Here is an 11,479-nt window from a genome sequence, read left to right on the forward strand (position 1 = left end):
GCTGCTGCAAATATCAGGGAATAGATGTTGAGGGAAAACCTTAAGACTCATCAAGCAATCAACATCCCCAGGGCCGCATTATCTTCCATTTCCCTATTATAGACGCTTTCAGAGAAAGTTTAATCTTCAGTTCTGAAGCTTTTGTCTTTTTAAGTGCTTTATGTCACTTCTGGTTTTTCACATACCTCCAGAGTTCTGCAATGTAACAAATGTTTTATGAAGTCTATAATTTAGTTGCCTTTCAGTCCAGTGCTTATAACATCCCACTCAATTTGACACTCCATCAAAGCCCTTTCAAAGCCCAGACTGCATCAAGAGTTCAAAGCTGTGATCCATCATTATACACTTACTGCTTTTTCTGTTGCTAGATTTAGTCTTTGTTGCTCTCAAACGATAACGCTTAAAAAATGGTGATGAGCGCAAAGATAAGTAGGCTTTGAGTCAAAGATAAATCAAGAGTCCCATTCATAACAAAAGCCCTATGTCTATAGGTCTAATCTCAGTGTCGAGCGGCAGAAAAGACCAATATTTGTCGCTTGCATAATAAAAAACGCATTTAGAATATGCAGAAGTCTATTATTAACAAAGGAGACATAAGCAAGATATAAAAGAAGACTTATGTTTGCAACAGATAAAAAGGAAATAAGACGGGGGTCATTTCATGTGAAAGTTACCCATGTGTTGCGTATTTCTGCGCTGAAACATGTGCGTGTACAGTCAAACAGAATTAGCACCGACAAGTTCATGTGTAGTTCAAAAGACGTTTCGACACCTCAGTTAAAGAGAACCCAAATTTATTTGAATGGTAATGTTTTTGAAAGTCTAAGTTACACATAGTTATTGCTTCAAAGGCATCTATATGAGTATATGTCTACTCCTTGGAGAGCAGAGTTGGTTGTTTTGAAGCAAATATGTGGCAAAATTTGGAATAATGCCCAAACTGTCAGCTTGAATTTCATGAATTTTGAGCCAAAAAAAAATCTACTAAACATGTATCTCACACTGTGGCACCACTGGCACTGCTGGCTGAAGTCCCTGCTGAGACTAAGATTGTGACTGGACCTGGTGATTTTTTTTGGTCTTTTCACCATAGAGGCTGTGGACTAAGAAAAAGGAGGGACAATAAGCTTACATGTGTCAAGTTCCTTCATGAGCAAAAACATGTGTCGCTAGGTAGGTGCTAGGTAGAATCGACAGCTCTATCACATCAGCCTACAACAACAAACAGGAAAGCGTTTTATCCTCGCTGCTGCAGAAACCTGCAGAGATCTTGTGATATGGGGCTTTAGAGGAGCTCGTTCTCCTTGGGGCAATTTTCTTCTCGCGGCCTGCAAAAAAGCACAGTCTGATAGTTTGTCCAGGGGCACACCGATGGTGGGGGAGTGCAGACTAACCCAAACGTTCCCAGCCAAATCTGGACTCTATCAGAGAGGTTTGCAAGTGGATTGCCTTAAGGCAGAACACCCACTTTTCCTCTTTGCACCATGGATGAGACGGCTGCTCAGTGCATGCCCACCCCTCTATTTTAGCCCTATTCTCGCAGAAGCCTTTGGTGTACAGTATGCAGACATGACTCAGCTGAAAATAGCACCACCCACCTGGACAATTTCTCAGCTTTGAGCAGCACTGCAGACAAATTTGGTGTCCCATCGTTCAAGCTGAGGGGACAAGCTACTGGCAATTATCTGTGGGAATAATCATGTTAATGCTGAAAACTGTTTGCTCGACAGCAGCCTAACACATCCTCAAGAAAAGCTCTCAAGTCATCTAAAGCCCAGGATTTATTCACCTTTACAAAGAGATTGCTGTTAAATGCCAGCTCTTATAGGAACTAGGTTTAACTAAGGTTTTCCAGAGGCTGACATGAGAAGCGTTCCTGTTGGTCTCCAGCAGGATTTAGTACACAAACAGTTTTTTCCCTGTTTCCCATTCAAATGTTTTCTGGTGTTGTCCAAGAGCCATCAGATACTAATTAAATGCTGAAATGTGTACTGTACCTTTTTCACAAAAAGGCATATGTTTGCTAATGGCAAACAGAATTTACACTGTTAGAAGGCTGAGCGATGCTATTACAGAGCAATTCCCGGTCCTTTACACTAGATGGCCACATTAGCCCATTCTCAACCACAGCCAATCTAGGACAGGCAATCTGAAAATGGTCTCGCAAACTGATAGTTTATATAACAATCAATGCATTTAGCACCTAGGAGGACGGGCCGCAAATTCAATCTGATTGGAGATAATGGCTGGCATTTCATTTTGAGGGAGTAATGAAGTAGCTGCCATAGGCAAATGACTTTGTTTGCCAGTGACTCAACATCATCCTCTAAACGTCTGAGACTCTGAGGGGCGCCAGATGTTTGCAGCTGCATCCAAAACTGCCTAGGCATCATGTTTAAGTACAAATCCACCAGTGTGTTCGTAATTCTATACTCGGGAGCTAAAGTTGACAGCGGGAATAATGCTATTTAATTTCGATTTCTCCTCCCCTTGTCCAGCCCATTCCTCTCAGAGATACAGGTTAACTACATGCCCTCGCTCCTACTTTGTGTCGTAATGAGAGATTAAACAAAAGTACTTAGCGAGGGTAATGAGGCTATCACTCAAAGTCAAAGTAATCTTGTAAAATGTGAGAGATGCAAAAGCAAAATAGATTGGCAGGCTGTGTTTCTGCACAGAAACACAGCAAAGTCAGGCGGAAGCAGACAAAGACAGACAGGGTTTAAATTCTAATCAAGACCAGCTGTATCCTGCAACACCAGGCCAAATGTGATCAGACTGAGCAGAACCCGATCACGGTCGTGTTAGTCATCATGTCTACAGAGGTCACTACACACACACAGAACACACACACACTTCCTGCTCTAAATCAATCCAAGTGCCACTGGGCCAGCCCCTTGCTCTGTGCGGGTTAGACATCCACATATTATTATGTTACATTCTGCAGCCGCAGCAGAGGAGTCGCAGGGATTGGATGCTGGCCTCACTCTGCCAGAAAGCCGCGGTCTCATCGACCATCTTGGTTTTCCAAAAATACGGGTTGCCAGGGAGACGAGGAGCCACAGGCAGAGCGGGGAGGGCTGAATGACACAGTTGGTTTCCAGTTCTGTGAGCTGATTACTGTCAACTTTTTCCGACTGCGTGACTACTCCTGCTGTAGAATCTACGTTATTCATCCCCCTAAACGTTTCTTTCATGACTGACGTAAATCAGTTTAAAAGCTTGCCACAAACTCATTATAAGCCTTCAGCAGAGTCATTCAAATATACACCTTTCTTCTTACAACATAAAGTTCTAAGAATTCAGTGCGGAGGTGTTTCGTTCTTTGACAGTCTGCCACTACCAACTTATGAAACATTATCCAAATCGCCGGGGAGAAGCAAATATGCACGTCCATCAAACTTCTGTGTCGTTATGCTGTAATTTCACTTGGAACCCAAGCACAACTTACCCCTCAGAAAAGTGACAGTACAGGATCAAAATGGAAAATCTAGACACATACTCAGAAATGTATACCTGAAATTCCGCCTGATGCTTTATAGTGGGCACAGTGGTGAATCACTGCCCTTCTATTGTAACGTGACTTTGCACAACTTACATTCTGAATTTTCACTTTATTAAAAAAGCAAATACTCTTAGGGAGACGGTGCATGTCTGAGATCTGTATAGTTCAGACTCGATGTACAAATTCCATGCATTCGTTTGCCTTACTGCGTGGAGAACATTTTATATGCAGGTCATACAAGATTCATGATTTTGGACTGTTACTGCGGCTGAAACTATAGTGTATGGATGTGAGAACTGTCAGCAAAGCATACACATTTCATTCAGAGAAGATTAATCTATCAGCTTCTATAGACAGATTGATCTGTCTGTTATTTTGTTGGAAAATCAAACTAAATGAAGACTAAAGCACAAAGCACTATGGGGTAATTCTGCTAAATTGACCGCCTTTCAGCACGCCAGAATCTCATCAACCGTTATAAAGCCATTAATCTGTCATTCTTTCATATTTTGCGCGGCTTGAGCATCAGACCAGTGTTTGAAGCAGGTGGTAATGCCTGTAGCCTGTCAATCACGCATGCACGAGTCAAACTAGGTCTCTCTTCCTGCATACTGCAGCAGAGAGACCAAATACATACACTTTCATCTAATAACTTGCTCCAATAATGTTTGAAATACTGCAATAAACATGTGCTCTTTTCTCTTTCACAGGGAATGAAAGCTGGTGGTCAGCTTGAATTGATATCGGGTAAAATGTACAACACTTTATAAGCATAAGGGAGTTTCAATATGTTAACTTTTCTGGCTTGATGAGCATGTGGGAGAATTGGTCACCTATCACACGTTCATAAGAGCAAAGTATTACCTCTGTTCCGGTGTTGCGCGTCAGTTTCGGGGGCTCGTCGTTGACAGGTATGACAGTAACCGAGATGGTGAAAGGGAGGCTCCTGCGGTCAATGTCATAAGCAGAGAGCGAGAGTGTAAAATTGTCCTCGGTGCTCTCTGTGCTGTCGTGCATGTAGTAGACTTCTCCACGTCTCATCTGCAAGAGACCAAAAGGATGCCAGTTGTTATATAGATCTCATCATGATTCATGAGTGGCAGAACACATAATAAAAGGTTAGATGAACTTCAAAGGTGGGATTCAATTTTACAGTGTGATTGTGTCTCTTAGCATCTGTACACAGTGGAAACCAGGGAGCCGTAACTTCTCTATAAACCTGGTTAAATCTTTTAGGAGGAATTCAAGATCATGACCTGCACACAGCATTATTCAAAAGTCTTGAGCCATTCCTCAAAGTGATCTTGAACAATAGCTTTCTCAAGGTATTTCAAAGACCTTAGCTACTGGCTCCAAACTTTGAACCAAAAATGTATCACTCCATATAATCTATTGCCACTCATTGTCAGACCAGTACTTATAGCTGTGCATTGTCAGAGGAATGCTTTTTCTTCTTTTTTGTTTTTGTTTGTTAAGCCACTTAACACCTATCATTTAATTATAACAAAATGCAGCTAACTCAAGGTGACAGGTCAACATATGACAGACAACAAAGAACCATTCTTAAGGAAGAGACACAGAGAAAAGGACAAGGAATGCAAAATTAGACAAGTACTGGAGTAAAAATCAGTGGCAACAGATTTGATGGAGTGATGAATTCAAATTTTTGGTTCCAATTGCTGGTATTGCTTCAGCAATTATCTCAGTATTTTCCTGACTGAAGTTTGGTCCATTTACAGCATCCTGCCATGCGATTGCATTTGTCCCTAACCACCAGGAACCCTCATGTTAACTTTTATTGAATGGAAAAAAGTTAGCTTTCATCCTCCAGCTTCAATGTGTTTGCATTATGCTAACCATAGCTGCGTAGCTAGCCACCATGTGGCACATCATTATATCAGCTAGCCCAAATTCAGTAACCATACAAACGTCACTGCTGTTTTCTGTCTTCATTTATGTCAGAAGTGATAGCAGAGCTGTACGTTTAAATTTTTCAGAAATCCCTCAATAAGAACATGCTATATTATTTAATCTTAATTTTTGGGGGGAGACTTCCCGCAAACCACTAGAGGGAGCCCACGTACCACCAGTGGTGCGCATACCACAGTTTGAAAATGACTGCGATACAGAAAATGACAGAAAATGTCTGATTGGCAACAACTTCATTCTTCATCATGACAGTGATCCCAAACACACTGGCAATGCAACAAATGATACCTGGAGAGAAAAACAGCAGTGTGGGATCATCTTTTTCAGAGAACAAAATTCAGAAACATCCAAAGAAGAGGTTTGAATGTCCTTCAAGAAATCTGGAGAACTATTCCTGACTACTGGTTAAATAAATTATAAGAAAGCTTGCTTGAGGGAGTTCAGATTGTGAATAATGGTAGTCATATCAAATACTGACTTTCAAGCTTACTGAAAACACTGTTTTTGCTTTGTATACTGCATTTCCATTTGTGTTTGCGCATTTCAACAAAATCGCTGCAGCTATTTCCCATTTTCGTAGAAAAATAAAACAAAATGAGGGTCGGCTCAAGAGTTTTGCGCAGGGCTGTAGTTTGAAACGTGGATGGATTCAACGTGTTCGTCACATATGAAGCACAATATGCTTATTCTTCACAGCAAGTGAGACAGTAAAACTACATCCACAATACTGTATTATTACAGTCAAGTGTAACGAAATCAAGGCACTGATAAGGGTAGTCCACCAAATTGAGCTTGGAACAATTTGCAACTGCACTTTGTTACAATGCTCTTTGTAACTTTTAAAAGCAGTCTACAAATAGGCTCTTTTGCTTTCTTGCCTGGAGTTACTGTAGATGAGAAGATAAATACTATTCTCTGGTCTGGGTCATAAATCAATTGGTTAAATATGCCAAATTTGCCAGGAGACAGTTTCCCCAGCTCAGCATAAAGATCGGTCTTTTGCATTGATTAAATAAACAACTTACCGTATGTAAGCGGGCAGTAGAGTTGCTGGTAAGTGGAGTTTTTGATAGACTTTTTTTTAATGTGAAGCCAGACCCACTGTCTTCTAGATGTAACCTAATATTCATTGGACACATCTTTGCAAAGAAAGTGTTTCAAAGTATAGTTTCAAACATTTTCTTTAAAAGGATTATATTTTAAAAGGATGAGAAGAATATATTGTTTATAGCGCACCCTGTATTATTTTTGTTTTTCTCCAATCAGATAATATGATACCAGCTTTCAAAGTCGAGAAAAGGCTATAATCAGGATTTAAATGTCTGTCTGATAGCAGCTCAGGAGCAAGTGAGCTGACACCTTGAGAGAAACCAGATGTAGAAAAGAGTCAGTCATCCATTGTTAAGGGAACTACATAGAAAACAGCGGCTGTGGCTGGGCCGAACAAAGAGCTTTACCTTTCTGCATTCCTGTTTAAAATCTTTGCCGAATGGCTCGAATAATTTAACTTAAACATCCGTTTTCGCTGATACTTTTTGACACATTTACAGATTCAGAACACTTCTCTGCAAAGAGAACAATTAGATCTTTGTCTAGACAAAAGCCAGAAAGCCACAGAGATGAAGGGACCTGCTTCAGAGAGCAGCAATTGGCGAATGGATTCCATATGACGGGCATCCTTTTGGAATAACAACCTTCATCATCGTTACTGATCAGGGAAAGTCGGAGAGAAAATCAGTCTGCTTGCTGGAACAATAAACAGTTGCTGGTAATTGGACACTTGGCCAACTCAGCAAGGCTGATGTGTATGGTTGTGTTTATTACTAGCTGCAGACTTTATGTTAGTCTAATTTTAGGCCGATGAAAAGTCTCTTGGTCTGGTTGGCTATTGAACTATGGAGTATAAATGGCAAAGGCATGCTTTCAGTGTTCAGAAAACATGCACTGTGTGAAAATATAAAGAAGACAATGCAGACTTTAATAGGTTACTGCAGACCTAATGGAGACCTGATGGAAAGCTGAAACTGATTAAAACAAAGACATATTGGAACAAAGTGTTTCATGTTACTGGATGTTCATATGACAGATTCTGTGCTTATGTCCCATCTGGACCACATGGCACATAAAGTAAATTGAAATTATTGTGGCAGGCGTTCCTGTGAATCTGTATGAGTCACAATTTTTTCTCAAAGTAGACTCTTCTGTGTAACCGTAGGCTTACATAACCTCAGTGCCCAAACTGATGTCTTCATTGCAGCACTACTACTAATAAGTCCAGTGTGCATTCCCAAGTGACATCTGGGGACTTTCCTACTTGAGCTTCAAATAATATTGAACTTAGCAGAAAAAAAACACAGCTTTCCCATGTGGCACCTTTGGGATGGGAAAAATTAAGCCAGTGTACAAAGTCCCCAAAAAAATGCAATTTGTCTAATGGCCACTTGAGGCTGGCTCCAAAAGCTAGTCAGTCCTTGTCGACTGTAAATTTCCTAATTTATGTAGGAATGTTTAAAGTGTAGTACAAAAGCAGATTTGGTCATTAGTGTGTAATAAAAGCACGCCTGCTTAGAGTGAAAGGTGACTGTCGCTGCGAGCTGTCTACTGATCATCACCTCGTCTAATTCAAGTCATTCAGCTGGACTTCTTGACTTTATGTTTTGGATTATTTTACAATTATCTAACGAATAACATGACCTGCTGTGTGGCTAATTGTGCTAACAGATGGCCGAAGAAAACGGCACTAGTTTTTTTCCCCTCTAAGCTGTTTTCATTTATTATTTTATTTATATATTATAATGTTTATATATATATTTAAAATATTTATTTTATATTTATTTTATAATAATTGCGGGTTGACTCAAAAAATATTCAAAATTAGGCTTGAACCTGAATTCCTATTTGGGATAACTAACTGGACTGGATTCTCTGAGTATAACATTTGAAGAAAAATTAAAGAAAAAGTACAAATATGTCAAAAAAAGTATCACGATTTTTTTTTCTCCCAGCGTTCATTGCAGCAGACTCATTGGAGCTGCACATTAGACTCTTAAAGACACAACATGAGTGAGTCTAGTAAAGTGTGGGAGAGCTTGTGTGCACTCACATATTATTATAGGAATTTAGCAAGCCAGTTTATTTTGGCTGCAGGCGCTCCAAAGGCATCGTCAGTTTTTCCACAATGCTTCAGCAAAGTAGAGCAGAGCAGTGGGTTAGATGTAGGAGCTATAAGATATATGTCTAACTAGCTCCACTCAACTATGCGGTCCATTCAGAATGCATGAGGTTTTTCCACCGGTAACTACTCATGCATTTTTCATATTTTCCTAAAGCTGGGGTGTCTGAACCACATGGAGTGAGACGAGCTAGCTGTGCTGCAGAAGCTCCCAGATTTTCTCTCCTCTCTCCATCTGGTGTAGCTACACAAATCCAAACAGCACCGAGTAGTAGCTGAGAAAAGTTCCAAAGTGACGCATTGTTGTGGTAATCCTCTTGAACAACTGCCCTTCCCTACTAGTGTGAGAAAGATGTTACACTGCCCATTGATGGCTTTTTTTTCTTGTGAGAATATTTTTGGACCCAGTGTGACAAAAATATATGAATCTTTGTCCAAATGAAATTCAGGTTCCTTGTATGGACACAAGACACAAAGAAATCTGTTTAATCCTTACAATGTTATACCGAAAATCAAATGTTTTGGGCCACTTGGCACCACATGTGTTGCACATAAGCTAACCATTTGGTGCAAGCAGCCATTTGGTAAATAAAAAGTTTGCACTGCTTCTTCCTGCCAATTTGCAGGGCAACAACAAATGTCAGATTTTTAATAGAACTTCAAAACCCACTTTCCGAGTGGCTACAATAATGATTCTTCTTCCTACACGTGCTCGTTCCTCATGATGCTGGCAGGTTAGACATTTCTGGCAGGTAGTCACAGTTAATGGAAGTGTATCATTGGTGTACGCATGTACTGCAAATAATGAACGTCAAAAATGACATGCATAGAGCAGAAGAGCTCATTAACGATGTGCTTTGTCTGCTTACCTCTTCTAATGAAAAGTAAGAAAGCTCCTGTCCACTCAAGGAGCGGATATCCCCGTGTTTTGGTGGTTCATCCACAGAAATGTCAATGGTTGATGAGTTGTAGAAGGGGTCCAAGATGTTAATAATGTCTGCATTAATTACTCTGCTGAGGCCCTCCTTCACAGTAAAGTTGAGGGCTTGGACAGGGATTATCCGGGGCACGATGTTCACAAACATGCGCAGGTTCTCCACTGTGTTAAAACCATTACTGACATCCAGTGTGAAGACATCATGCCGCTGAAAGAGATAAATGTAGGAAATAATTTATTGATGTTCAGAGAAAAACCTTGTACCTTAAAACTGTCAGAAGCTGTGGTCGCCTTTCGTCTAGTTTTAGTTTCATTGTGAATATGAAAGGGAACGGGATTAAGAAGAAGTAATTGACTAGTTACAACTGAATATGTTTAGTGAAAGAAAGGAAAAAACAAAGCAAAACCTGGGTGGGTGCAGACACGTAGAGAATGTGTCCTTCATCAATATCTTCCTGAGTGAAAGAGTGGATGTAGTCGAGGACAGGTGAGGCCTCAGCGTCTGGACTGGTTGTCAGCTTGACCACATGACCGTGCTGAGGCGGTTCTTTGATTGTGAAGATCATTTCACTGGGCAAAATGTCAGCTTGCTCCACCTAACAAGTCAAAGGTATATCCTGTTAATTTAATATTCAAGATTTATATGTATCCTAAGTGTTTGGTAGCTTGACAATAATGCAGACTGTACATAGCGAGCATTGGAAGAACCCTGTACATTTGTAGCATTGCATGTGTAAGAAAAAATGTTGAAATCTTTTGCTGTTTCTAACTCTTTTGAAGTATGGTTTAGATATACTTTGTTCTGGGCAAAATGTAAAAAATATTGCACAACCTCAAGAGTTAGCAAAACCAAGAAATTAGCTACTTGTCTAAAATTCTGGAAAATCTAGATTGGAAGTGGCAGCACTGAAAAACTGCAGCTATTTTGTTGTTCCCCTGTTTGAACATCCACAATTGCGTACACAAATATACAGTACAGTTGTTCTCTGTAGCATTAAAACAGTTTAGTTGTATTTTTAGTTCACAATATATAATTAATAGCCCTGCTATAGTGTCTAATATAGACTTAAGACACATTGTTAGACAGCATTGTGAACAGAAACTTCAATAGACATTTGTGGCATTTGACAACAGTTAGAGCCGTGCTGCAGATTTACGCGCAGGCAGATTTATGGTCATCTCGCTTTGAGAAGTTTTAATCTCGAGCCTGCGCGGAGCCTTGGAGTCTGTAGGAGCCATGCTCACTTACGGCAATATTTCAAAAGATCATACCGCTTTTCATTTCATTGTACAGACACACACATTGGAAAAACTCCCAGAAATAAAGTCAATATTTTACCTCTTGTAAAGGCCATTCTGTCAAGGCTTTGTTCCATACATATTTCAGTACTGTGTATACTGTGCAGTCAGCACTGTATATTTAATATACATCTCATACTGTAAAACCAGTGTATGTTCAGATTTATTATTTAGACCTTAGTCAAGGTCTTACATATAGCTTGCAATGAATGGATCAGCATTTTAAACTGCATTAATTGCTTCCATGATGAACTGCATGCAGGCTCATCTTATAAATTACAGTGGGATTCAGGAAGCTCCTCGGGGGATACTTAGTGCTCTGTTTTCTGCACTTAATAGAGTGCAATTTAGTACATAAACCAAATTAAAAGCAGCGACTGTAAAGTCATATTTAGCCCTGCTTTCATGTGGTTATAATATAGATTAAAAGCAGGGTCTGCTTGGTGACTCATGGGAAAGATCGTTTTCACAAAGAGAAAATATGTTTCTAAAGACGATATTTCTGTCATATGAAGATCATATCTACTACATAGTCTTTCTTATTTAATAAAAGCAAATATGTGCTGCACAACTTGAATGTCAGCAAAGCAAACTGTTGACTGTAGCTCTCTTAATACAAAAAAGTATTGTAATTACA

The 11,479-nt window shown here is 39.9% G+C and overlaps 1 protein-coding gene across 1 annotated transcript in view; it reads right to left on the reverse strand.

Annotated features, from left to right (window-relative positions):
- The window catches only part of cspg4 (chondroitin sulfate proteoglycan 4), a 76,710-nt gene that overhangs the window by 13,256 nt on the left and 51,975 nt on the right, over nucleotides 1–11,479 (reverse strand). The window contains exons 4-6 of the mRNA XM_082541727.1: nucleotides 9,951–10,139; nucleotides 9,476–9,751; nucleotides 4,370–4,546 (exon numbers count right to left, since the gene is read on the reverse strand). Of these exons, the coding sequence (XP_082397853.1) occupies nucleotides 4,370–4,546; nucleotides 9,476–9,751; nucleotides 9,951–10,139 (642 nt within the window). The remainder of the gene's footprint in view (nucleotides 1–4,369; nucleotides 4,547–9,475; nucleotides 9,752–9,950; nucleotides 10,140–11,479) is intronic.

This window comes from Aulonocara stuartgranti (genome assembly GCF_965226115.1).
Source record: "Aulonocara stuartgranti genome assembly, chromosome: 7".
Classification (NCBI taxonomy): Eukaryota; Metazoa; Chordata; class Actinopteri; order Cichliformes; family Cichlidae; genus Aulonocara; species Aulonocara stuartgranti.